Here is a 27,983-nt window from a genome sequence, read left to right as displayed (position 1 = left end):
GCGTGCGTGCGCGCGTTTTCTAAAATAATTTCAACGGCACAGAATCTGCGCACCTTGCATCCCCTCATAATCGAACTGCTCTCCCTTGTAAAGATTGCGTGTTTGAGATGGCTATACAAATCGTCCAGCGTGCAGGTGACACCGGTCCAGCTGGCGGCGTGCAGACCGCCACAGTGGCCAATTGTCGACGATGTGTCCAGCCGAACCACAAACACTTGATACTTGAGCCTGATGTCGCAATAGCAAGTGTCGTTCGTCTGTTCCAGCGAGCTGCTGTCTCTGCAGACAACACACACGCCGCCACTCCGGCCTGGTCAGGCGGAGGAGCAGCCCGGAAACGCAGCCACCTGTCGCCAACAGCAGCAGCCAGCTATCGGATTCACTCAGTCACGGCATGTGGATGTCATTACTTCACTTGCAATAACAGGTTCGCTGCATCCAAAGACGGCACCAGCGAGCGGTCATTTCAATGCCGGCGGTGACCCGCACGGCGGCGGCGGCGGCGACTGCGGCCAGGTGACGCGCCGCAGGTCCGCTGGCGCAGGCCGTCGCCGGTGGACAACCAGCTGGCACCAGCGGAGCGCGCTGGCATGACGGCAGATCCGACGAGCCAACCGAGCGGGCGGAGAGGCAGCGGCGCACCTGCGCGCGGATGTCAGCGTGGGTTCCGCGCCTCCCTCCCCGCCAGGCACGAGACCGCCCCTGCTTCCCCGACCGGGCCAAAACGGTCGCAACTCCTCCGGCCTTTATGGTAGTGCACCGCGCGTGCGTACTCCGCTACTACCGTGTCGTAGGAGGCCACGTCCCGCTCACGGTGCTCCTCGCCCGGCTTTACCGCGTCAAGCCCACAGATACGGCTGGCTGGGGTGCTACCACAGCACTGCTGTCGTAGTGAGAGCGCTGACTTTGGTGTGTCAGTCTTTCTGTGATGATGTATATGCTCCCACGCCGGAGCCCGCTGTAGGAGTGGTTATCTTACCCCCACGCCGGGACCCGCTGCAGGGGCGGTTATCTCACTCCCACTCCTCCCCCCCCCCCCCCCAGCCAGCTGCGGCAGGCCAGGCGGGGTGAACTGGCCTGTTCGTATCTTAACAGTAGGATGGCGTTAGACGCGGTCGGCAGCACTTGCACCATCTGATGTTTTGCGCGATCTTCGGCACGGCAAGGGTGCTGGGAAAGGGATTCTCGAAGGTTGTCTTATCCTGTTCGTCGCGGTGGCGTCATCGCACAATAAAACCCAGGACTTGTGCCGCGTTTTGCCGTTAGGCAACTCTGCAGGCCTTACGCAAGCGCTATGGTCACAAGCACCGGTGTGTCCAGGACAGGTGTAATGTGCGATGCTCTGATGTTCAACGCACGCCTTTGCGGGTTTTCACGCTTAGTTGGTTTATGCCCAGCACATGCAGAACCCAATTCTGCCCCCCCCCCCCCCCCCCCTCCACGTGCCTTGTCTGACTCCTCAGCACTGATATATCCGTTGCCAAGCCTGGCCTCACTCCAAACACGGTCCTCCTGGCTGATGTCGCTCGGCGCGCTGCTGCCGGCCGGCCGCTGATGCGTCCGGGCGGGTCCCGCAGGACGTGTCGTCAGGGGGCGGGCCGCGTGCGTCCCGTCACCCGCCATCCGCCGCCGGCCGCCGGCGGGTGGCCGCCTCAGCAGCGCGGCACCGGCGCACCGGCCGCTTTCTCCAGCGCCGGGCGGCAGTTCGGCCGCCGGCCGCAGTGTGGCGCTGATGGGCAACCGCGAGCGCCGGGGTGCGGGCAGCCGGCCGGCGGCAGTGACACGATGACCGGGATGGTGGTGCGTGGGGATGCGAGAGGCGTGGTACCGCTGCTAGCGTTGCTGCTGCTGCTGCTGCCGCACACGCCGGCCGCCCAGGACAGCTACGAGACGCTGGAGAATGCGCCGTCCAAGGCGGACATTGCCGAGAAAGTCCGCGAGCTCTTCGAGGAGTTCTTTGCGTGGAGATTGGAGGATAATCCGGAGTTCGCCACACAGGTAAATCGGAACGATCGAAGGGAAAACCGTCGAGTCAAAGATCTGGGAAACCGGAACTGGCAAGCAGAACAATGTGGGCTGCTCTCAGTTGCAGCGTTACCCACGCCACCGGCCCACAAACCCGCTGTGTACTTCCTTTGCGCGTGTGTAGCTGCCTTTTGCCTGACTTCTTGAACTGCCAACGCATACCCAGAGCCGTGTGATAGAGTGATGACAGGCCACGGTTCAGCGGGCAGTGTTTTGCACAGCTGTCTGCTGTCACTGACGCCCGGGACGGGTTCATTTGGGGAAGGGGGCGGGGCAACGGACACGTGCAAATTTGCAAGCATGAATATGCATTACTATGCATGGGAATGAACGCTGGCAGTGAAAAATTGCAGAAGGCACGAAAGAAATCAGGGGATTGAAAACATGTGAGGCTGTTATAAGCTGTGCCAGAAATTGCGCTAATTCCATTGTGTTCTTCCATACGCCCCTAACAGACGCCTTAGCGTGCATTGGAACCCTATCGTTCATCAGTGGAACACGCCCGATTAGCATTAATACCTTTGCACAACGTGAAAGTTCGTTTTTGCCCGGGCCTCGATGCGGGGGACTCCCAGGCCTGGTCTGGAGCCAGGATCCGGCCTTCGGTAATGCGCTAACATCACGCCCCCGTGCCCCGTGTACTGGCTACACCTGACAGGTCTGCCGGCCGCGTGCAGGTGGAGGGATGCGGGGGGAGTCATCCAAGGGCGCCTGCGACAGGAGCAGCAACATCCGAATCGCGTCTGCGTATTCCGCGGAGCGCCCCTCTCCATCGCCGCCACCCGCCCCCCCCCCCCCCCACCCCCGTTAGGTCTCGGTCAGCGTCAGAAAATTCTCTCCAGTTCGCTCTGCGAGTCTCTATTGACCAATTCTCCCATTCTCCCTCCTCTAAGCTCCTGTTAAGTTGATGACTCCAGCGGGCACCGTCGCGGGACCGCAGAATCGCGGGCCTGGTGCGGACGTTCCCGTTCTGTCGGACCAGTTGGACCCAGGTGTGTCCTATTTTAGACGGGACCTGGCAACCGGCTGACCGAGATCGGGTGGCATGTGTGACCGAGACCTGGTGGTCAGGCGACGCCCGAGGCGGACTTGTCTGTGAGGTGGAGTTGCGTTTTGTGGCAGCCGCCCAGCAGGCCCCATCAGTATTACCCACTCAAACCGTTCCCTCTCTTAAAGCGGCGCTGTCGCTGAGCTGTAACAGCCGTCTGAATCACGGCATGAATTTAGTCATTCGCATAATTGAATAAAAATAGTGCCAATAAACCAACAGTATCTAGGTGGACGTTGGATGTGGGCATAAGAACAGGAAGGACGAGACCCCGGTGCTGTTGGAGTGATGTACGGGCAAAGCCCGACTTCTACCAGTCTTCCTCTCACCCCGCCGCGGTTGGCCAGCCCACTGTCTGTGTCCCGGCCTGCCCCTCTTTCCCCTGCCGCCCCCGCGGGCCCGCCGCCCGTCCGGCGTCCTCGACCCGAATACCAAGCGGCAAACCTTTATCTGGTTTTCAAGCGGCACCCCGAGCCGGCGTCGCTTCGAGAGTCTCAGTACGCTGCTCGGCTAGTGCCGCTATCGAGAGTCTCTCTGGGTCTTGCAACCCCCGATAGGCTGGTCCATCACTGATCTAGATCACCATAATTTGAGCCTTGCACCATCGAAAACGAATCTGTTGCAAGGCTTTACAACAACGGGTTTTCTCAACACGCGGCACCCGTCGGTGGGCAGGTCGGCCGGCGACCTCCACGCCGGTTGGCGTACGGGGCCGGACCAGCCGGCCACCATAGCCGGCTCGGCCGGCCACCGCAGCCGGACCGGCCGGCCACCGCAGCCTGACCGGCCGGAGGCTCATGCGGCCGCACAGTCTCCGCGGCTGTGAATGGCAGAGTGCCCCGAGGCTGTCCCGAGTCTCTGATCGTCTCCAACAGCAGGAGATCGCAGACGGGCCCGTCGTTCACTTGCCAACTCTCTCAGGTTTCTGGCCTGTGACCTCGTTCTCGAATCTCTGGGCGGCGAAAATTTTGACAGACGGCGTTCCGCGGCGCATTCATGGCTGTGCGCGCCGAAGTTGTCCATTGCTTCTAGAGGTTTGAAGGTCATCAGTAGCGCCCCCGCGGTTCATGACCTTTCCGAAGGCCTTCAAGGATAAAGCAACGACAGGTCGAAAGATCGAAAGTCACGTGACACACCATCTTAAACATGGCATATCACAGAGACAATAAACTGATGTATGTAATGGTCGTGTGAATGTCATTTAATGTCTTGTCTGGTCAGTTTTTCCTTTCCTTCCCTCAGAGTCCTTCAAATAAACATCACAGACCTCACTCAGTGTCCTTAGAACATGTCAATATCATGACCATTCAGAAGGCTGTATGTGCAAGATCACACAGGGCAGGGATGTTACCTTCTAAAATTCGTTGGGGGGGGGGGGAACTGAGCCGATAAGGCTAACCTAACCCACTCCAAAACCTGATTTCTCCTCGATCTTCGGTAATTCAAACTTGCGTCCCTCGATGCAAAATGTGTATACTTGCTCGCAAATACTTCATTCATTCCAAATAGTTTTGATGGTGGAGATATGACCTTCCGTAACAGGCTGATGGAAGCCGCATTTTTTTTGTGAACAGCACAGAATTGGATGCGATGCGCAGAAAAAAGCATTAAAAGTTCGAGCCCTGGTGATCAACGAAAATAGGTGCGGTCCATCGGTCATCGCAGGTGACCCGCGACGCCATATAGACGGTTTCATGTAGGCTGGAGCAGCCTGACGCTTCAGTGCAAACGCGAGGCACAGCTGGTCGAGATTGAGGAGTTCGATGTTACCAGCCTATATAAACAAACCGTGATCACGAACGCCAGCTGCTAGTTATGAATGCGTGGTCGGGCATAAATGTCGCCGATAGCTACGCATAGTGTGACTATGATGCGTAATATGGCGATTAACTATAATATTCCATCTGCAATAGAGTGTGGCGGATCGTAACACGTGGTGTGCTTTGATAGGGTTTGTGGTTCCAAATTAAAATGTCGCTCTCCCGAAATTGTGTAAGGCTGCTAATATATGAATAGCATTATCATGACATCGTTATGTTTTGCTTCCAACATTCTTATTGCCGTTCTTGTAACAGTGAACTTTCACTCGCCGATCCTTGCAATCAGTCATCAAATCTTTCTTACTTATGTTGTATCTTACATCTCCCGGCTTACGTCACCGCCGGGCCAGAAGTCTGTGTCACCACGGGCTCAGATGTTTGTGTCACCGCCGGCTCTGTGTCTGTGTCTGCCGGGTCTGTGTCTGTGTCTGTGTCTACCGCGGGTCTGTGTCCCCTACGGTTCAGACGTCTGTGTTCACCGTCGGAAAACTTCGCAACGGCGGCGAACAAGAAACGTGCCGTTGCGTTGCTGTTTTGTGCTGCTGTGGCACACCACCAGGTGTGCCACGGCAGCACACCTGCAGCACACTCCGCTCCCACCGGACTCTGTACTGAAGCCGTTTGGTGGACGGCTTCAGCACAGAGCCCGGTGGGAGCGGAGGGTACGTATGTGGTCGTGCCGCCGTTGATAGCTTGTTTGTAACGATCGCTTAGGCAGGCTACCGGTTATGAAAACCAGATACGTAACTGCGCATTCAGCTTAAGGAGGTATAATCTGTTTTGACGTCATCTGATGACTTGGAAACACAAAAACAGCCCAACCTGGCCAAAAGTCACTGATGACCTGACCACAAGTACCTTGTGTTAGTTGCGTACATGCTTGGTGGAAGCATGCTTGGTGATATGTGCCACTGTTCACATCAGCCGAGAGAGAGACGACGATACGAACCCGCGTGACTGCCAAATACGGCACCCACACATTCGAAATCGTGTGATCGTCAAACACGGCACCCGGACATCCAAACGGCGATATCTCGCCTTTATCCGTCATGCGGCTCGTGCCAAATCGTCACTGAATTCACACGCTGTCACTGAGTGAAGCATAGAGGTACGAAGACAACGATCCAAGAGCGGATAGCCGATTTGGCCCATTCGAGTCATGCATCAAGCTGTGCATGGCTGCCGACCGATTCAAAGCATTTGGGTCATTCGGTGCGTTCGCAGGAGTTTGGTAAATCTGACATCCGATTCCACCCGTCCGAAAATCGTTACATGTTTCCCAGGTGGTTCAAAAGTTTGATGCGAACACATCAAGTAAGTGGAACGTCCAGAACCCGGTGTAAGCACAAAGTTCTGCGAAGGAGCCGAACGTGCCTGTTGTTTCAAAACCGCTGGTAGGAATGTGAGGTTTTACGAGTGGTTGAATCGGCTGCTTCCCATCAAACGCCCCATGTGAATGTGATGAATATTCTACTCATGGTGCAGACTTTCGCGAAAGTGACGAATGGGCTGCCAGCTTTAGCTCGTGGGAGGATAGCGAGTATAGCTCCAGCCTACACGCTGCATCTGTCATCGCTATGGCTGCTGCTATTCACAACTTAGCTCCAGCATTGTATCGCCCAATATAGCCGGTGTCAGCACTCCCATGGATGAAACCTTCCATAAACTGGGGAGAGGAGGGGGCGGGCGAGCACCCTCGTCGATATCACCGTGGTTCAGAATGGCATTCCAGTGAAGACAGAGTCAAAGAAGAATTGCACGCGCTTGTTAACGAAGTCAAAGAAGCACCATAGTCGCTCTCTTCTGGTTGTGGTCTAACCGCAAGGCATTTTGCGTAGCCTTCAGGTCATTTCTCCGGCGAAAACATCCTAAATCCACGCGTTCCTGCTCGCCGCCGTGCGACACCATGTACTCAACGCATGCATGCAATGGTCGCCGCCGGGCCCCGCCGGCCCTCCTGCAGCGCGCCGTATAGCCGTCCAAAGGTTCTCCGCTGCGGCGGCGGCGAACCGCTTTCTGCAGCGCTTGCCCCGCGTGCCTTACCGGCGGTCCGACCCCGGCGGGGACAGAAACTCAACAGATCGGGAATACGTGATGTTGTCTGAGGCGATACAAGACATTTGGCGCCCCTGCAGCGCGCTGAACTATGGTTTTTCAGTGAAAATTTTCAGTTGTCCCCCACTGCGTTTTCCTGCACACGTCCCTGCGCCCCGCCCACGCCCCGTATGACCGTGGAGGAGCGTGGCCGGCGGTGACGCGGCGCCTGGCCACAGATGATCGCGGCGAGGCGTCTGCGGGGAGTGACGCGTCCGGCGTGTGCTGCATAGAGCCGCGCGCACGCTCGGCTCGGGCGGCTGGGGCCGCCGCACTCTGAGCAGGGGGCTGAGCGGCGGTACTGAATACAAGCGCGTGATGCGGCTCCCCCAGCCTGTAATTCTCGCCAGCTGACCTGGCGCCGGCGCGCCGAGCTCATCGTGAACACTTTGGCTGGTGCAGATGGAGATTTAGTGTGCGATTATATCTTGGAGATGATGGGTGCAAGCGGAGGGCAGATGAGCCCCTCACCGAGCGCTGTTCAGCGAGGCCGACATGAGCCGGTATGCCCTGCTCTGCGGCCCTGAGGACGATGCAAGGTTCTCAGCGGGGGCCGGCATGAGCCGGTGTGCTCTGCTCTGTGGCCCTGAGGACGATGCAAGGTTCTCAGCGGGGGCCGACATGAGCCGGTGTGCTCTGCTCTGCGGACCTGAGGACGGTGCAAGGTTCTCAGCGGGAGCCGGCATGAGCCGGTATGCTCTGCTCTGCGGCCCTGAGGACGATGCAAGGTTCTCAGCGGGGGCCGGCATGAGCCGGTATGCTCTGCTCTGCGGCCCTGAGGACGATGCAAGGTTCTCAGCGGGAGCCTATATGAGCCGGTATGCTCTGCTCTGCGGACCTGAGGACGATGCAAGGTTCTCAGCGGGAGCCGACATGGCCTCAGCAGACACAGACGCCGCCAAAAGCAGCCCCAATAGACCAGATACAGTTAGGAGAAGCGACAGTGTCGCAGCTCAGTGTGAGATGATGTTTTGACGGCGCGGAGATATAAACCGCTGTTTTCACGCTTCTTCGTCACGCAGTGGTTATGCTCGGTGGGAACCCCTTCCCTGCTAACGTTTTTAAAACGTTTGTTTGGTATTTCAGCATGGCTTACCAACACACCTAGCACAACTTTGCTCTGTTCAGCATGAAACCTTTCCACTTGTTGCATTTCGGTTGCGATCCGTCAAAGCCCTTCCTCCCCCTTCATAAGCAATGTAATTTATGACTGCCTTCCTTAGTCCTGAAGCTCGTCCAGGTTTCGGTTCATGGTCGAAAGAGTGGTGATCAGGAACATTTTGACTCGCTTCTTTTCATGCATCGTCATTCACCAAACGTCAAGGTTTCCCCAACAGTTTCGGCCCGGCTGACAAAGTGCCGTAGCAGGAAGGCCCGCAGTGCTAGGGTTCCCGCACCCCCGTGGCTCCGGGGCGGTGTGACGTGTGACGGCGGGCCGCCCGTTACGGCGGTGTGACGTGTCACGTCCGTACGAAGCCCGTTGTTCCCTTCCCTGCTAAAACGGCACGGCGGCGCCGGGCGGGAGTCAGTTCCCAGGCCGGCCCCTCCCTCGCGGTCGGAGCGGCGCCAGTGACCCACAAACCCAGCTGGCGGCCCGGCGTGCCTCGGCAGCCCAAGCCCACTGACCTCCTCCGACCTGCGGCCGGCGCGGCGCCGCTCTCACACGCCAGGCGGAGGGCGGCCGGCGTGTGCCCCGACCGGCGGCGGGCCGGCCGGCGCCGCCGCGCGCCGCACCCCACCCGCTGGCTGTGAGCCCCGCTATTGAGGTCGTGACGCGGTGCGGTGAGTGGCGAGTAGCAATACACCGTACTTGCCAGAGTTGTACTCAGTGGCTTGTACTAGTCACGCTCGTCGCCGTTGCATGCTTATCTGGCGTGTCTGTTCTCGAGAGGGCCGCTGTCGCTCTGGCTCTATCTTCTCATCCAGCTCCGACAAGTTACGGGACTGTGGCCACCCGACAATCACGGCCAGCGGGCTTCGTGCATCCACAGGTTCGCATCTACATCTCATGATCGTAATGGAAGGGTGAAGACAGCTGAGCTCCCGATAAACGTGGGAGAGTTTCCCCGCTGACCACACCCGGCCCGTGCCACGTGAGCGCGTCTTGGGCTCGTGAACGGCGAGGCGCGGTCACCAGTCGACATGTGGCAGGGGATACCTCAGTGTGCGCGCGAGCGAGAGAACTGATCCCAATCGATAGGAGCCGGATACAGGTCACGGGAGGCAGGTGACGTCACCATGTTGTACTGGTCAAGCCGTCCGATGCGTATCGCTCGCCTTGTTCAGGTCAGGACCGGATCTGACGCGGTCACCGAGCGGCGCCTGTGTTACCAACTGCCGGCCGGAACGTGCGGGGTGGCGCGCGCGGACGGCGGTGTCGGACGCACCGCGCAGGACTGCTGCTCGCTCGTCAACATCGTCTTCGCAAGGGAAAGCTAGCTGTTACGCTTCCGGTGGAACACCGACGCGCTTCTGCTGCTCGCGCCTTCCTTCGGCCTTTGAGCTGACGTGAGCTCATGGTCGTCTGCGTACGTTGCGGGCGGCTCGGTGGATCCCACCGCTGCACAAAAAGGGACTCGCGGCAAACAACAGAAACAGACGTGTGCGCCGAGCGGCGCTTTAGTCAAGAATGGACGGGGCACTGGTGCATCACAGCTACACCAGACCGTCACACAGTGGGCTTAGTCCTGGGCGCAGCTCTCGATGGGTGGAGACGCGTCTGTGATGTCCACAGTTTACATGTAACGGAACACGCGAGCACATTTGTTAGAAACAGCAGCCTAACGAACCAAAATATTTTCATGTGCACGCAATCGGCCGGTGCTGCCTCTCTCAACCTGTCTGCCACCTTTACGTCACAGAACACAGTGCCTGCATTATACGACCTCTAAAACTTGCATTCATTTTACGTGGAGACCGCAAGCCCAGCGAGTCTTACTTGAACCTGGAGAAGACGGTCAGTTTGAGTGGTCATGCTCTGCCTGGCTAGCCGTCACGCTTTCCAGCAGCTTTCAACAACTGCTCGTAGGCTCAGGTGGATTTCAGCGACAAGAAGCCAAATTCTCTAAAATTGGTGCGATCGCATTACTAGGCTTTTGCATACAGACTATTCAGTCAGGTGAGCCAGCGATATTGCAATACCACTGTAATGTCACGTCTCTAGTTGAATTCACTCGGGAATTGCAAATTTGCTAAGGGAGAAAGCGGTGAAGAACACAGATCAGGGGAGAGTCCAGGTCTCGATGATCCAGCGTCGCGGCGAGGCAGGATGGACGTACTCTGACTGATGAGAAAGCCGACAGTTGCGCGGGCAGAGATGTGAGTCCATGTGTTCAGAGCAGGATGGACGTACTCTGACTGAGGAGAAGGCCGACAGTCGCGTGGGCAGAGATGTGAGTCCATGTGGTCAGAGCAGGATAGACGTTCTCTGACTGATGAGAAGGCCGACAGTCGCGTGGGCAGAGATGTGAGTCCATGTGGTCAGAGCAGGATAGACGTTCTCTGACTGATGAGAAGGCCGACAGTCGCGTGGGCAGAGATGTGAGTCCATGTGTTCAGAGCAGGACGGCCGCACTCCTATGTGCACAAACCGTGGATGTGCCCGTTTTGAAGCGTTTTAAATATTGATGTCAGATCTCAGCAACCAGGGCAGACGTGGGGGTGACGCCACCTGACGCTTTGTGCAAAATGTCGACTGCGATTCACTGACGGATCTGAAATATGTCCTTCTCGTCCGTTCACCAGTAATCGGCTGGGAGGCGGCTTGTGCCACTGCTTCCGAAGCCCAGCTCGATTGCAAGACGCGGTGGCCCAAATCGAGGAAGATTTGGCCACAAGAATTACTCGGGCGTGCATCCTCTCCAATGCGACCAGTATTCACACAAAATGAACGCTTTTGCTGTGTTTTAGCCACGATTGCAAACCCGTGAATCGCTATGTAGTGTAGTGGCGCGCAGGCGCTGCAGCGTCGCCCGTCGCCTCGCCCGTCTCACGCCGCGCGAGGCGCTCATTGGTGGTATCCAGGTCAGCTTGGGCCACGTCTGTAAACCGCACCCAACGTGTCGTTCTGGCCGCCCCAGTATGGCGTGAATGGCGACCTGACGGTGACCTCCGCCGTCCACAGCTGGGGAACCATACGTACGATGCCAACTTGACGTCGTACGCCATGTCCTCGTACGACCTGCGGTGGAACCGCTGCAAGGAGTTCCTGGAGGAGCTGGAGGTGACCGAGGCGCTGACGGAGAGCTTCACCGACAAGATCAACATGGAGATCCTCCGGGAGAGCGTGGCCACCTATATTCGCGGCTTCAACCACATGGGGTGAGGTTACACACTGCATCACCGCCCTTAACGGTCAGCAGAAACGAGAAAAAAGTGTTCCATATCTTTGCATGAGCTAGCAAACTGTCCAAAGGTATACGCTCGCATATATATATATATATATATATATATATATATATATATATATATATATCTCTCTCTCTCTCTCTCTCTCTCTCTCTCTCTCTCTCTCTCTCTCATTTAAAAAACGTTGGAATATGATGACCAATTTTTGACCGACTATTTTTTAGTTTGACCATGACACGAGAACCATGGTACGATGTAATGAGCGCAGCCTTAAAGTGATGACAAATGCATTTCACGCCATCGCGTTCGATAATACACACAAACACACACACACACACACATGTATATATATATATATATATATATATATATATATATATATATTATACGGCCTGCTGTTAGCCGCACGTGGCAGCGGGTGGCGTACGAATGCCTATCATCAGCGCGTTAGTCAGCTCATGCGACCCTGACATACACAACGGTGCTCCGTTCTCCACACCGAACTTGACCAGCTCGCGAGGCTGCAACGCCGCGGTGCCTCGGTGCAGGAACATCTGTCTGCACCTCCGTGCAGACCAGCAGGCAGCCGTTGGGTGGAGCAGATGTCAGGCGCGGCTCGACGCGCCCCGGCGGCGAGCCGGCGCGTGTCGTGACAGCGGCCGACAGCGCACGCGGGGCGGGGGCGGGCCCGAGCTGGCCGGTCCTGGCTGACGGGGCGGGGGCGGATTCGAGCTGGCCGGTTCTGGCTGACGGGGCGGACCCGAGCAGGCCGCTCCTGGCTGACGGGGCGGGGACGGGCCCGAGGTGGCCGGTCCTGACTGACGGAGCGGGGGCGGATTCGAGCTGGCCGGTCCTGGCTGACGGGGCGGGTCCGAGCTGGCCGGTCTTGACTGACGGGGCGGGGGCAGGGCCGAGCTGGCCGGCCCTGGCTGACGGGGCTGGGGCAGGGCCGAGCTGACCGGGCCTGACTGACGGGACACGCCAGGGCGGCGGCTGGGCGTGGCGGCACTGCGGTCAAGAACCACACCCCGTCCCGGCCGCGGTGAGCGCTGACACTGCGGCCAGCCAAGCTACAGCGGCGGCACCGGGGGCAGCTGGTGATGATGGTCGCCAGCCTGAGGCGGGCCTGGAACCGTCCAGGCGGCAAAAATGCATCGCAAAATCCGGGATCTGAATGCTGTTGTAAAGAATTTTCTGAGATGAGATCCGCCCATGGGATTCAGGCTGGATAGCCTCCAGCTTCCTTAGAAAGGCCGCCATGCTCGAGCATGTCGCCCGTAGCACGCAACAGGCAGGCCGGCCGCTTTCACTCCCAGCGCGTCGACCGCGCTCGGTGAGTCGATCACGCAGGTGATGCCAATTATCTGGCGCAACTGGGCCAATCAAAACATACTCCGAGTCATTAGATGGCGGCCTCCGTGCAGGCAGGGTATCAGAAACAACTGCTGTGCACGTACCAGGTGCCGACCCCTGTCCAGTCAGTAACGCGGGGCCAGACGCCGATCTCTGGCGGGACGTTGACCTCTGACCTTTGTGACGTCTGACCTTACTGCCCGTTCCGTACGGTAAGCCGTTTCCGGTCGGCGGCGGTGGCCTCCGACAGACGGGTGGGCAGAGTAGGTGGTATTATCTCGTCACTGGCTTCCCCATTCCTCGGAGGAAGATTTCGAAAAACCGGCAGTATGCCGACGGACAGCGCCAGACAATAAGTCGGGTAAGGGGACCTGTGCTGGACTCTGCATGTAGCTGGTGATGGCATCAACGCCGGAATTGACCAACTTTTCGCTGAGTCAGTCGTTCGCTGATACATGAATGATTTTTCACCTTCCACAATTAAAAAACTTACGTGTCCCATGTTCATAGAATGTGGAGTGCGATCACGCCATTTGTGGTGATATGGTAGTGTTCCAGGGATGGTCTGATCAGGAAACTCACATTTAAAAGGCTTGAACTTACCGCAGTACAGTTGTATAGAATCAAACTACTTTCATCGGCGGGAATCGCTACAAAAGCAATGCTATTGACGTTACTCTTAAGTGCACAGAAGATGCCACGGAGGTTACCTTGGTCACTTTCTCTGTTACTTGTTAAACGGGACTTATAAACAAGTCTGAAAGCGGTCTCATCCCCTTCCCTTATCATTTGTATTCTCCTATGACGATGGTACGAAATTCTGGTCAAAAGACAAGCCACCTGTTAACTAAGAGAGCCATGACTTAGCTCTCACTGTGCTCACAACAGTGCGTGATCAGCTATGTTCACGTAACATCGAAGTGGTCAGCAAACTGCGGAATGACAAGATATTTAACTTGCTTTCACTGTGTTTGATTCTTACAATATGTGCACTAATAACTGTTCGTGTGGCGCTTAACATGATTGCTGTGCCGCGAAAGGAGGAAGCGAACACACACTTACAAGCAACAAGAGATTACCTGGCGGTTCCTGAAAAAGTTTTACGTTCGTGTCATGGAATTCGCCATGACCACATTCTCATGCATTATAAACGTACTCTTAGCCTATAAAACATGTTGCTATGTGACCACATGACACAGCGTGTCACTGCGTGACACCGTGACGCGTGTGTGTGGCACGCAACACGCCCGGCGTCGGCGGCGGCGGCGGCGGGGGGAGGGGCGGGGCGGACGGCGGCGGGGGCGGCGGGGAGGGCTCGCGCCGCTGGCAGTGGTGCGGCACGCCCCGGTGGAACACCGCCAGCCAGCACCATCCGCCTGACGCGGCGCCTTTTAAGCGCTTACACTTAACAGCATTTGGACGATGTTGGCAATGAACGCGGCGGCGCCATGGCTGGCCGGCAGCCCCCGGAGCCCCGTCACCACCTGTCCGGGCCCCCGCCGACCGCCGCCCCTCAGCGCGCCGCGCCAGCGCTGCCGCGGCTGGTGGAGCAGGGAAGCTGACACCTCATCCGGCATGAAACTGGCAATGCGTTCTCTCCACAACAAGCTTCCATGGCTGCCTTTTAAGCACCAGCCGCTCCAGATTCGTGACTGACAAGTGGTAGTTCAAATTGGTAGCATTTGTGTAGCGAACAGTCGCGTCTAATCAATTCTTGAAGTTGGATGCAAAAATGCTAGATGTTTTCCATTTGTCCACGTTATTTTATTATCTTGCAACTTTGCCTTAGCAGCAAAAGTAAGGTAGTAACAAACTAAGTTATAACAGAGCAACGAACCACAAAAGAAGTGAAAGTTCATCAGTGCGTTGCATTTTTAGAAGAAAAAGGGCCTTCTGTTACTAAGCAGTTTGGTTCGCACCAGAAAACGGAGTAACGGAGCACGAACCATGCCCACGTACGGCTCCTTTTTGACTAAGCCTTCGCGGCCGGAGGATCTGTGATTGCAGACAGGCGTCCTCAAAAACGAGATGGGCCCGGCCGGTCGGGCTGCCTAAGTCACAAAATGACCGGTTATTTTAATTAGTCTAATTAAATCGACTAGTTTTAGCTAAATTTAATTCTCCCGCAGAAATACAAGCTGTCATTTAAGCCGATGCAGAGGGGTAGTTTCGCAGCATGAGTTTTGGGGAGGGCCTGAGCAGTGAAAAATACGCAGCATACCCCTGCGGCCCGAAAGACGCGAGCAAACGGATTGTATCAGGACTTGAATTATTTTCTTCTCAAAGTACTGGGTGGGGTGCGAGGAGAAGGCTGGATCCCTGAATGGAAAACTAAACCCCTGGACTGATGGAATTATTATATAATATTTAACTACCTCCATTCCGGGACGTCATGGCAGTGTAGACACACCGCAGACGCAGTATCGCCTAAAAGCTTGACACCATTGTTTTGTGTCTTCGGATGTGCTTTCCACCGACGTTTGGAACATCTGTTTACCGACGGTCAAGTGACAGGTGCACTGACGGTTCAGTGGCAGGTCAGGGTCCTGTCTGACGTTTGGCGTGTCGGCCAGGTTCCTGTTTCCCATCTCGTACCTGGACGGAGTGGGCACCGGCCTCTCGCTGCTCGTCGGCTACATGAAGTTCAACAACGAGGCCGACTACCGCACCCTGCTCCTGAGGTCAGTGTACAGCACAGCACGCGCAGCGGAAGCCAGTGCCGCCGGCCCGCGAGCAATGCCGTCGCCACGCCATGCTTGTTCAACTGTACAGAAGGGCGTAACGCAGAAGCGTTGGATCATTAGGCAGCCAACGCGCGGTCACGCGGCCGCCGCGGCGACTGCGGCGACCGCGGCGACCAACGACGACCGCGGCGACCAACGGCGACCAGCGGCGACCACGGCGACCAACGGCGACCGCGGCGACCAACGGCGACCAACGGCGACCGCGGCGACCAACGGCGACCACGGCGACCACGGCGACCAACGGCGACCAACGGCGACCAACGGCGACCACGGCGACCAACGGCGACCGCGGCAACACGCTCGTACGCTGCTCGTACGCTGTGTGCGCCGCCGCCGTCGCGTAGGTCTGCGCTGACTGACCGATTTCGCTAGTCTGTCAGCGTCGCCGCGGTGTCCGAACAGTACGAGAACCGGTGGCCGGGATCGTGGCCGGGTGAGACCGGCGCCGCGCCGCCGTGTCCGCGTGACCCGTAGCCGCCGCTCTCCTCGACACAGCTGACCACGCCACCATCTGGGCCAGTTTCTGCATGACAGTACCACGCTGTGTCGGCTACCGAAACGGCACGCGGGTTCACACGGGTGGCAGCCATCGGGAACAATTCATAGCCCAGCTCACGGCTGGCCGTGTCTATGCTTGGTCATATTATTTGAGCCGCGTACTGCGGTACGTGCTGTATGTTCCACCGAGCGATAGCTGATGTTTGACGAGTTGAGTTGAGGACTCTGGGACTGGTCCCCTGTATGTCTCACCGGCGCGGGCACTGACTGCCGAGAGTCCGCTGTATGTCTCACCGGTGCGGGTACTGACTGCCAAGAGTCTGCTGTCTGTCTCACCGGCGCGGGTACTGACTGCCAACAGTCCGCTGTCTGTCCCGCGGGGCCGGGTAATGACTGCCAAGAGTCCGCCGTATGTCTCACCGGTGCGGGCACTGACTGCCAAGAGTCCACTGCATGTCCCGCCGGTGCGGGTACTGGCTCTCGGATGTCCGCTGTATGTCCCGCCGGTGTGGGTGCCGATCGCCATGCTTCCCCGCCCCCCAGGCTGCAGGAGTTCCCGCGGCAGGCGGCGGAGCTGGAGGAGCTGATGCGGGAAGGCATCAGCCAGGAGAGGACGCTCCACAACGTATCCATGGTGAGCGGAAGGGCCGGTGCGCCAACGCCAGCCCACGCACACCTCGCCGCCGCCGGTGCGTCGCGCCAGCGGCAGCGTCTGCGAACGGGTTCCCCGGCGGAGTGATGCCGGGAAGACTCTGCCAAAACGAAAAACCCTTGCAGTGCCCTGGGACGGCAACTGAAATATGTTTGAGACTATAAAGGGATGTCCCGTCATATCATACGCTATATACCATGCATCATATCAGACATATGAGATACAGAGAGATAGTAGGATGGGTGGTACAAGGTGGGAACACGTCATGTCGGACGACGGATTCTTAACGGTACCTTACATAGATGAGCACTTACTTTGGAAAACCAAACACATCGTTAGGCAATCAAAGCTGCGCGTACGGATAGATTGGAAGAGCGACAATTAGTTAAAAGGGTTTCTGGTGAAGTTGTCTTCAAAGAAGCCCGGGCGGAAATAAAGTGCCCGGGTGGAAATAAATGTCATTTATGTAAGCTTGGGTTTCAAGGGGTTTGCACACAAAATAATGTGGTTTACAGAATTGAGTGCGAACCGTATGAACAACATGGAAGGGACATAGTCTATGTCGGAAGGTCCATGCGCCCTATTCGTCTGAGGTATGAGAAACACCTGCCAGACGCTAAAAACAAACGAGACAAAAAAACAACTAAAAACTGAAAACAAACCAAATACCCCTTAAAGACAGTAGTACTAGTCTTATTCCTCGGAAGAAGCAGGAGAATGGAGATAAAGTTTAGTTGATATTTCGGCAACATGCCTTTCTCGAAACAATAGCGGAAGTGAGTTATTATTTTCCTTTTTGGACTGTCCTGTGCTCTATAGAAGACTTTGAGCTCTAAAAGTGGCATGGCGTACATGCCTCACTGGATTTCAATAGAGATTCAATAGCGATACATTTTAGTAGAGATTCAGTAGAGATTTCAATTTATAGCCTCACTCACTGGAAGACCTTAACGTATAAGGCTCATCATGGCTGATTATACAAGCGTGATAAGTGCCTTGACATGTGGTGCGTGTTGTCTTAAAATCGTTAACATTTATGATTGATGCACGACGCGTGATGTGCGAAATCTGTTTAAGTGAAATCGTAGTAACAATTTTTCAGGAATTCACTTCTGCTATTTTTACGAGAAAGGCATGTTGCTGAAATATCAACCTACCTATATTTCCATTCTCCTGGTTTTTTCCGAAGGATAAGGCTAAAACTACTGTCTTATCTGTGTAACTAATGTTCCTCGCTAATGCACCGAACAACTTACAAATACCCCTTTCGGTAACTATTTTTGGGCAAGGCACGCTCAGGCTGAAATCCATTGAGGCATGTACCCTATGCCACTTTTAGAGATCAAAGTCATCAACGAAGCACAAAACCATCCAAAGAGGAAAATAAGCAAATCATTTCTTATAAAAAGTCGGCGACCAAACCTTAACGCACAGGGCTCATCATGGCTGATTATACAAGCGTGATAAGTGCCTTGATATGTGATGTGTGTTAGCTTAAATTCGTTTGGATGTATGACTGATACATGATGCGTGATGTGCGATGTCTGTTTAATTGAAATCGTTTGCATACATAACTGATGCGTGATGTGTGGTGCCTGTTTACTTGAAATCACTTACATGTTTGAATGGAGGGTGATGCGTGATGCCTGTTAACTTGAATTAATTTACATGCACACGTATTTTTCGCGTATTCTAGTTCTTCGTTGGATATACACTATATCGTAGTAACGACTGGCCATTGTTCCTTGTTTAATCCCCTGAATTTTGGTGGCCTATAAAAACTGTGGCGAACTGTTTCCAAAAAAGCCTGCAAAATCGAGTAGGATCATCGGTAGGCAATTTTGAAATTACTTCCGCTATTCGTTTTGATAAAGGTATGCTACCGAAATATCGTTCTAATTAACGCATCTTTATCTCGATTCCTCTGGTTTTCTACGGATAACAAGGTTATTACTACAATCTCATCGATATGCATAATGTTCCTCGCAAATGCACTTAACGACTTAGGTACCTACAGACTCATCGTTATTGAAGTGCGATCCAGCCAGTCCTGAGAAAAGTGAGAACGGGGTGCTTTTGATTCGCCTCCTTCCACCGATCACCCTTGGGCTTGATGTTCAGCAAACCAGCACTCAGTGTTCCACAATACACGATGGCATGTATCGGTAAGCCATCTTACAAAACAGGTGCCTCATTGCGTAAGGCGTTAACAGAATCGAGTAAATCACGTCTAAAAAGGCTGCTTCAGTATACTTATCATGATGCCACTATTATTACGGCCCTAACGCTAAATGCATTCATAATGGCCCAGCAAGCATTCCCCATTAGCGGAGATGATATCTATATGGCTGCAAAACCAGCAATGTCTCGTCCTCTCGCACTTCTAGCGGTCTGTTTTTAGAAGCCTGTTTTTGGCGCGTTCAAAAGGATGGTCCGCGGCTGTAAGTGAAAGTTCCCCGCCTCAGGTGCATCACTCCCACATCGGATTGCGAACCATGACTGGCTAGACTTCTGAGTAACGGCGTTAGTCAGGCATGAAGAATGGCAGTGATATCACCGTGGTGACCGCAGCGTATCCTGTCATGTGGTGATGATGCCAGGGCTGCATGCATGAAGCGTCACGATTATTTCTAGATGCATGCATCCGTTCACATGTTCTGATTATAACCCCAGAGAAACACGGCAGCGAAAGATTATCGTTGCGCGCAAAAAGGTCTGTAAACCGTGACAAGCATATAATTTCAAACTACTCATTGCAAACCCTTTCGGCGCGCTTTACCCCAACAGCACAACCGCATAGACAACGCCAACGAATTTGCTGACTCAATTACTACTTGCTATAACTGTAAACTGCGACCACTCGACGTCGGCTCGAGGTTTTCCTGTGTCCACTGTCACGACGTCGTTAGCATCACCGCAGCAATTATGCATCTTTCTCCTCTTCCTCCTATACTGAAACGCCAGCTCCGGACCACTCCCACTGTAACTCGTCATGCCATGTCGTATTGTCATGTCGTATCGGCACAGTCATGGTCCGTATTGATATCTAACCTTGCAGTTAAATCGGACTGCCGTATCATCATAGAAGCATAGCTCTCCTGAAGCATAGAAGCATAGAAGCATAGAAGCCCTGCTCTCCCTCTCTCATCTTTATACTCATTCGCCCCCCTTCCTTCCTCTCTTTCTCCCCCCCCCCCCCCTCTTGCTCTCCATCGCTGTCGATGTAACGTCATCTCCACCGCACACCACCATCGCCCGGCTTGACGGGCACGGGTTGACTCCCCGATCGGCCGGCAGAGCTCAGTGCCGGAGCAATTTCGGGCGCTGGACGTACCCGTGGAGGAGTCCACCTTCTACGAGCCGTTCCTGAACATGCCGGACTCCATCAGCGCTGATGTTCAGCAAGAGCTGCGGCAGGAGGCCAAGAGGGTGATCATGGAGGACGTCATACAGACCTACAAGAACCTTGGTAAGACAGTGGAAGAGGGGGCGGCACCGTGCGCGGAATGCCGGGAGTCCGCGTGGTTTCCAGGCACGCGCATACACCAAGACGGACACTGGGGGGCCGTGGCGCACCGTGACACGTCTGACATGAGGTACGCATTTGCGTGCTGGGACCAAAGAGCATATCACCTGTGACGGACGTTCCTGGTTTGTTTCTTGGTGTCCTTGCGGTGCTGAAATCCGTTCCAGTGTTCCGGCCCAGAATGTCTATGGCCGCGTTACGGTAGCCTATGCCACCTCAGTGGCGTGTTTCGGTGGCCTGTAACACTTCAGTGGCGCATCACGGCGGCCTGTGACACTTCAGCGGTGTGTCACATGTGACACTTCAACGGTGTGTCACGCATGACACTTCAACGGTGTGTCCCATGCGACACTTCGATGGCGTGTCACATACGACACTTCATCAGTGTGTCGCATGTGACACTTCAACGGTATGTCACGCGTGACACTTCAACGGTGTGTCACGCGTGACACTTCACCAGTGTGTCTCATGTGACACATCAACGGTGTCCCATGTGACACTTTAACGGCGTGTCACATACGACACTTCAACGGTGTGTCACATGTGACGCGCCTCATCTGTGTGCGGCCCGAAAACCCATATGTCATCGGCATAATCGTAAATATGTGTCTTCACATGCGATGTCACCAATGATGTGCCACTCGCGGCCCGTATATCATGATCGAATGGGACATGCCATTTAGTCGTCCTGCTCTTGGTTTGCCACATGCGATTTTCGCTCAGGCGCCAGGCAAACGATAGGCGCCGTTGACGCTCCGCTCCAGCGACGGGCATTCACACACCAATACAGATTGCTTGAAGGTCCATAATGAGCCCGACAGCACGGTGTATTACCAGCTCACGCAAGTTGGTTATTTTTTTAGGAAGCCAGGAATCGTTTCATTGTGCGATCTGTGTAAAAATACACTTTCCCTGATCGACGCCCATAAAAACCAGTTGTATGAAACAGACTCAGACTACGAAGTAATTCCCAACCGATGCAGAATAATGCGAATAATATCACGTGCCGCTGACATCGTTCGACTCAACCCTTGCAGAGAAATTGGGGTGATTAAGACCACGTCACGGTCACGATACGCGATTTCAGCCGACTTCATCGAGACCGAGTACCTACCGAACACGCGGCCGGCCATAGCAGCGACATCTCTGCCCAACGGCGAGAACTACTACCGGGAATGTCTCCGGTTCCACACCTCGTCGGAACTCACGGCTGATCACATCCACGAGATCGGGCTGGAGGAAGTGAAAAGGATTGAGGGTGACATGAAAAAGGTCAGTTGATCGCCAGATCAGTACGCACTTGATAAAACAAACGAGGTTTGTCGAATGCGGTATCATGTCTGGCATTTCCTTCACCTTTGAAGGCGCATCTGCCTGTCGTTTTGCTCAGACAACAGCGCATGAGTGGTGTTTTCTACCCAGCCTGTTGCTAAACTAAAGGGCCGCGACACACCCTGATGTCAGCAGACAAGTAAACGTCACGCCTCGATCTCAGTACGGTGGCCGCGAGCGCCGGCTGACAGCGCTCGGTCATGACCTGTGACCGCCAGGTCGTCGACGAGCTGGGCTTCGGGGACATGACGGTGCAGGAGTTCTCCGAGAAGCTGCGCACCGACAAGAGCAACTACTACGAGTCATCCGAGGAGCTCATCGCCGGCTTCACCAAGATCATCCGGGACAAGATCCGACCCAAGATGATGAAGGTCGTGCTCGAGATGCCCAAGACGGACATCATGTAAGCGCCGCGTGCTTCTGTCGCGGCGTCGCCACCGACCTTGGTGCAGCTAAGGAATAATTAGTACAACTCGTAGCTACCTATTGTTGTCCTTGTTGTTTCTAACGGCGGGTAACACGTCTGCGACCGCAACCTATCTGCACGTCATTCATTTTCTGACATATCGACTGCAGACGGTCTTCCAAAATCTGGAGATATTTTTGCGACATTTGCCAAACCTAGGAAGCTCAAATGCACATTTACAGCCGGTCGGAGGTAAACTGCGAGAATGTGCACCGGACGGGTCAATCGCCTGTATTCGCTGCCTCTCGCCGTCAGCTGCTCAGTATCTGAGCTCGGCCGGAATGGGCCAGCCTTCCTCTGATCCTTGACACAGTGCATAACGCAGCCTGACACTGCCCGACACTGTTGATATGACCGACACGGCTGATACGGCTGACATCGCCCGAAGCTGCTGAAACTGCCTGGCATTGCTGACATGGCTGACACTGACACTGCTGGCACTGCACACCGCAGAGTGGACGTACTGCCGGACAATCAGAAGGACGGCATTTCGGCCTCCTACAACATCCCCGCCTTCGATGGCTCCCGTCCCGGCAAGTTCAAGATCAACAAGTACATCTTCGACGAACAGTGAGTAGCGCCGCCGCCGATCGCGCCTCGCTCGATTTGAGCTCGGACGCCGGCAGAAGCCTGTCGTACGAGTGCGATGGGCTTCTGAACTGCAGAGCTCCTGAGCTAAACTGCGGTGCTCCTGCGCTGACATGCAGAGCTCCTGAGCTGAACTGCAGAGCTCCTGAGCTAACCTGCAGAGCTCCTGAGCTGAATTGCAGAGCTCCTGAGCTAACCTGCAGAGTTTCTGAGCTGAACTGCAGAGCTCCTGAGCTGAACTGCAGAGCTCCTGAGCTGAACTGCAGAGCTCCTGAGCTGACCTGCACGTGCACAAGACAGCAATATTTGAAGTTACGTCGGTGTATGTGGTTACGATAAATATTATTAGTGTAGGTTCAGGGACAGCCAGGTCTTCGATAAGGAGCGGACTTCGCCGCGCTGAGCCCGAAGGGTGTCAGTGTACAGCGATGCGAGAGCCTTCTCTGACGGGTTGTTGGTCGTTGCTGTGAGCGTCCTGTGCCTCGCCGCCTCGCGCACCCGGGTCTGGTTTCTTTTGGTCTGGTTCTGTTTAGGGCCCTTTCCGCCAGTGCTGACCATCGGGGCTATGGGTTGAGGGAGAGGGGATAACAGTGGCGAGAATCTGCACCCACCTAGGGGTCGATGCGTCGAGATTTAGCCTGCTCAGGTACCTCTATGCACGGTATGCGCTCTACACAGGGTGGACGGGGAGAACTCTGTACGGTGTGGACGGGATCCCCGCCAGCGGTAACTTCTGCCCGCTCATGGCTGGTGCATACACTGGTGCCCAGGACAAACAGGACGTCGCGGGGATGCAGGAGCCTGTGTCTGGTCGCCCATTGGGATGTTCTGACGGGTCCTGTTTGGCGCAGGCCCAAGTACGAGATGACGGCCCTGTCGGCCCACGAGGCCAACCCGGGACACCACTACTACTTCTCCTACCTGGTGGAGAAGAAAGGTATGTCCCTGGTGGAGAGGAAAGGTATGTCCTACTGGACAAGAAAGCTATGTCCGTGGTGGAGAAGAAAGGTATGTCCCTAGTGGAGAAGAAAGGTATATCGGCTGCCTGCTGCACGGCATTGTCTGGCACGCGTGCTGGCAGGAGGGTATGGGGGGGGGGGGGGGACTGAGATCGGACTGCTAGGGCATGACAAGCCCACGAAGGCGCGAACCAAACACCAATAATCCCGCCTGAAGGCCGGGCATAAACACGATCAGCGTGCGTGCCTCAGGATCGGCGTTGGCAGAGCCACGCACGACTATCTCGCAGAACGCTTGTTCAGCTGATAGGTGGCTTTATTTTACTCGGCTGCATCCGGTGAACGCTGCGCTCATTTTGCAAAGAGGTTCTTCATTCGTGTCACGTTCATGATCGACGTGCGCCATGGTCCAAACCGTCATCTGCATCGCTGTCCTTGTACATCATCTTCGGCCCTTTCCTATTTGCGCAATCCTGGGTTAGACCTTTTCTACCGGCGATGGCGGGTATTCTTTTTGGTGATGGATCCTCAATTATCATGGGCAGACGTTTTCTACTGGCTTAAGCGGACAGTCTACTTGACAATAAATCATTGATTATCGGCTCCGCTTCATAAAGTCGATTATTTCAAATAAGATAAATTGATCACCCGTGACCAGTAAATGGAGGTCACCGAGCGGCTTAGTCGTTCGAAGAATTTGGCTTTAGGTGGAGAAGCTTAGTGTCATCTTCCTTGATGGGAAAGCTCTCCCGGTCCCGAGTTCTACCAAGGCGTGGCATAGGCTCATAGGCCCCGCATAGGCCACGCATTGGCCCGTAGGCCCCTGCAGTTACACCTGCCGATCAGCGACAGTAACCATTATGACCCCATGTAACAAGACGCGGCCAGCGCGCGGACGTCACTCCCGTGTGATGGTTTTCGTCACTCCCGTGTGATGGTTTTCGTCACTCCCGTCACTCCCATGTGATGGTTTTCGTCACTCCCGTCACTCCCGTGTGACGTCACTCCCGTGTGATGGTTTTCGCCCGCGCGTTCTCGTCTCGCCCGATCCGCGCTCTCGATCCGCGGCTCGCATCAGGTCGACAGCCGACGCGGACCTGATCGTTCCGCTTTCCTCCCGCTCTCTCCTCAGATCACGAGCTGGTCTGACCTGACCTGACCGTACCGTCTCTCTGCTGACTGACCTGACCTCACCAGGACTGCCGGACTTCCGTCAGGGCGGCGACAACGGCCCGGCCTACTCGGAGGCGCCGTCCGGCTTTCCGCTCAGGTCACGAGCTGGTCTGACCTGACCTGACCTAGACCTGATCTGGACCTGAGCTTACCATCTCTCTGCTGACTGACCTGACCTCGCCAGGACTGCCGGACTTCCGTCGGGCCGGTAACGACGGGCCGGCCTACTCGGAGGCGCCGTCCGGCTTTCCGCTGAACGCCGCCATCGTCGAGGGCTGGGCGCTCTACTCAGAGTACCTCGGCCACGAAATGGGGCTTTACGAGGACCCTTACGACAGGTGAGTGTAGGGGCAGCCATGCCAGCAGTATTCCTAAACCATCGGCAGTTAAACGCCGCCAGGTCGAATTGAGCAATTCGAAAGAAGCTCATGGGTACTGTTGATGGCTGGAGGACTCCATTTTCGATATGATCTTTCTTGGAGGCAATAACCTCAGAATGGTCTTTGTCTGGGACCGTCCTTAGATCGCTCGCAGCAAGAATGTTGCCTGAATGTCTAGACTGACACGGGACCCACGCGGCCCACGTTCAGGTACGGCCGGTACAGCCAGGAGATTTTCCGTGCGTGCCGCCTAGTGGTAGACACCGGAATTCACGCCTTCAACTGGACCCAAGAGATGGCGGTAGAGTACATGCTGAATCACACCGCATCGTCGCGGGTGCAAATTGAGGTGAGTAGAGCCACATCTGACCGCGGCCCGCACGCCATTCATCACTGCATGCACGCATGCTTCATTAACGCCAGATCTAAGTCAGCAGGCACCGTGCATTACGGCTCCACTTTGTAACTGTCCGTAACATGCGGTCCGCGTGTGTGCATAAGTAAAAGCGGCTTAACGACTTCGCCTGCGCGCTCGCGTGTCTGGCGAGCAGCCAGTGACGGCCTGCGCAGTGGCGCGGCTGCAGCGTTTGGCTCCTGTTCAGCCGCCGGCCTGGAACCGGGCTGCGCACTCTCAGCGCCGGCCGTGCGCCGCCGGCCCGTGCTTGCTGTCTCAGAGGCCCTGAGTCACGTTTGGTAATGAGTATCCGCGAATAGCCATGACATGGCTTAATGAGGATGTCAGCTGCCATGAATAGCTTTTACTGTGCTAATGCAGCCGAGCGGACTATATTGGGCAAACAGAAAGTACTACGAATACACAGTTGTCACTTGTAGGCCTACAACTGACGACGCCCCATACATACGGATCTTCACATTACGGCGAACACCCGCATCCGGCACATTCCGCCAATCCGGTGGTCGGCGGCCGACGTGAAGAACCGGGTGCGACGAACCTTGTGCAAATTCCAATCCCTCGTACTCATCTCGATTTTCACAGACATCTTGAAACACGTCCGGTACACGTTCTTACTTCACGTCCCGGGCGGGCACCGCCCCTCCGGCATATCCGCCCCCCCCCCCCCCGACCCCAAGCGTCCCTGCTCACTCCCCCGCCCTCCCACAGAACGAGGTGCGCCGCTACATCACGTGGCCGGGTCAGGCGACCGGCTACAAGATCGGCGAGCTGCGGCTGAAGGAGCTGCGCGCCAGCGCTGAGCGCGAGCTCGGGGATCGCTTCGACCGGCGCGTGTTCCACAAGGTGGTGCTGGACTGCGCCGGCCCTCTGGCCGTCATCGACCAGTGCGTGCAGCGCTACATCGCCGCCGACGGCGTGTGGGACGCCTGGGGCGAGCGGACCGAGCCCGACGCGCCGACGGCGGGAGCGGCGGCCGGCGCGGCGACCACCGCGCTGCTGCTGGCGGCCGGCCTCCTCCCGCGGCTGCTCTGAGCAGAGCCGGTCCGGCCGGCGCCCGAGGGTTGTGAAGGGGGGAGGGGGGGGGGGGGGGACGAGGCGGGCGTGGCGGCAGCTCACGGCCGGAGCTCGAGCTCGTGTGCCGCACATGATGATGTGACCGGGGCAACGAGCAGGGTCGTGAGGTGACCCGAGCAGGGGCGGGTGATGTGACGGCAGATGTTGTCGGCGGGACAGACGCAGCTTCTGCTGCCGCCTGACGGCGACCCGAACTGGCGCGAGACGTCAGCGACCGCCTCTCATTCGGGCCAGCCCCCTCCCCGCCCCCGCTGCGGGACAGAACGACAGGCGCGAGCGCGATCGCCTGGGCGAGTGTTTTTGTTGGTGGGTCGCGAGAATACACACGAGTGAGGCGGCGCGGGTGTGTGGCCTCAGGCGGCGTCAGCGGACGCGGGGAGGTCCGCTCGTCCGTCAGTCAGCCTGCTCTCGCGCCTCGGCACTGGGTCTTCTCGGGCCACAAGACACTGTTGTCTTCTCTCCTCGAAGGCAACTCCCGACGGCTCCGATCCTCGTCCACCTCACGTCAACCCATCGCTCGGCACCAACCCGGAGCCAATCAGCAAACGCCACATCGAATCATTCGTTTATCTGAACTGGTTGGCGACGCTGCAAGTATAAATGGTCTGACAAAGAACAAATAGGTACAGTACTAAATCGCAATACGCTCTTTGTGCACGGTTACATACACGTCTCGCCTCGCCCGCTCCCGGGCCACAAAGATTACGGAGCCAGCCCGTCCTAATCTTGGTCAACAGGAGAGACACAGTCAAGCCATTAAGTGCGCCGCGCGCCTCCGCGGCCCATAAAGCTTCCGGCGGCCGCGCACGCCGCCGGGCCCGGGCCGGGGCGCCGCACCGAGCCAAACTCAACTCCGCAGGGATCGCACCAGGCGGCTGCCGCCGGTCCCCCGCCTCTACAAGGCCTGACAGCGCTCACAAGGCTCGCCGCGCGCGCGCGCGCGAGCGCGTGTCCGCCCCTCTCAAACGTAAGCTCAAGCAACTGCTGACAGGAGCGACGCACACCCCAGTGGAATTCTTCAAAAATAACAATAACAAATTTGGTATACTTATGTTGTTACACAATACGGCATCTTGAATAGAATATAATTATCCTATGTACACACGGGTGGTGGGCGGCTGTGTGTTGGCACCTCTAGAGACGGGCGAGCGGGCTGGCCGTCGGGCCGGGCCGCCCGTGACGTCACCGCCCGGCGCCGCGCGGCCATCACGTGTGATCGGCGGCCGACTCGAACGTCAGACACGCGCTACTCGACGAGGCCGAGTCAAACGTCTCCGTCTGCAAGACAGAGGCGCGGTCATGACCTCGCGGCGCCGCCGGCCGGCCACAGGCACACGCGCTGACAGTCAGTCGGACGGGCGCGGCGCGCGCGCGTCGCCGGCGGCCGCTACGTCACCGGTACCTCGTGCGTCGACTCTTCCAGCGTGTCGGAGGCCGGCTCGCCGCTCTCCTGCGAACTCGTGTCGGGCCGCGACCGCGCACCTGCAAC

General features: G+C 56.4%; 2 protein-coding genes and 1 long non-coding RNA gene across 3 annotated transcripts in view; 2 read left to right on the top strand and 1 right to left on the bottom strand.

Annotated features, from left to right (window-relative positions):
• Positions 1 to 1,789, top strand: part of LOC119094404 (kelch domain-containing protein 2) — a 101,036-nt gene extending 99,247 nt beyond the window's left edge. The window contains exon 6 of the mRNA XM_037217464.1: positions 1,705 to 1,789. Coding sequence (XP_037073359.1) covers positions 1,705 to 1,789 — 85 coding nt within the window. The remainder of the gene's footprint in view (positions 1 to 1,704) is intronic.
• Positions 1,786 to 26,676, top strand: LOC119094403 (uncharacterized). The gene is made up of 13 exons (XM_037217463.1): positions 1,786 to 1,998; positions 11,111 to 11,307; positions 15,261 to 15,368; positions 16,473 to 16,563; positions 19,879 to 20,050; positions 21,195 to 21,379; positions 21,658 to 21,842; positions 22,359 to 22,475; positions 23,345 to 23,430; positions 24,810 to 24,963; positions 25,216 to 25,354; positions 26,129 to 26,389; positions 26,593 to 26,676. The coding sequence occupies exons 1-13, from the start codon at positions 1,786 to 1,788 to the stop codon at positions 26,674 to 26,676; spliced, it is 1,992 nt and encodes a 663-aa protein (XP_037073358.1).
• A 371-nt stretch (positions 26,677 to 27,047) lies between these two features.
• On the bottom strand, positions 27,048 to 27,976 carry LOC119094013 (uncharacterized). Its single transcript, XR_005093737.1, has 2 exons — positions 27,897 to 27,976; positions 27,048 to 27,772 (listed from the first exon to the last, which is right to left on the bottom strand). It is a non-coding gene; the product is annotated as an uncharacterized LOC119094013 (long non-coding RNA).
• Between the last annotated feature and the right edge of the window lie 7 nt (positions 27,977 to 27,983).

The sequence above is a fragment of the Pollicipes pollicipes genome, unplaced genomic scaffold (genome assembly GCF_011947565.3).
Source record: "Pollicipes pollicipes isolate AB1234 unplaced genomic scaffold, Ppol_2.1 Scaffold_4002;HRSCAF=4701_pilon_pilon_pilon, whole genome shotgun sequence".
Classification (NCBI taxonomy): Eukaryota; Metazoa; Arthropoda; class Thecostraca; order Pollicipedomorpha; family Pollicipedidae; genus Pollicipes; species Pollicipes pollicipes.
The sequence above is the reverse complement of the archived record's forward strand: the minus strand, read 5'-3'. Positions and strand labels throughout refer to the sequence as shown.

What these genes read in the sequence shown, in the direction of transcription:
- LOC119094403 (XM_037217463.1), top strand. Translation starts at nt 1,786, where the DNA reads ATGACCGGGATGGTGGTGCGTGGGGATGCGAGAGGCGTGGTACCGCTG. An exon ending in TTGAGGGTGACATGAAAAAG is followed by an intron (nt 21,380 to 21,657) that starts GTCAGTTGATCG and finishes TGTGACCGCCAG; the next exon opens with GTCGTCGACGAGCTGGGCTT. An exon ending in AAGTACATCTTCGACGAACA is followed by an intron (nt 22,476 to 23,344) that starts GTGAGTAGCGCC and finishes TGTTTGGCGCAG; the next exon opens with GCCCAAGTACGAGATGACGG.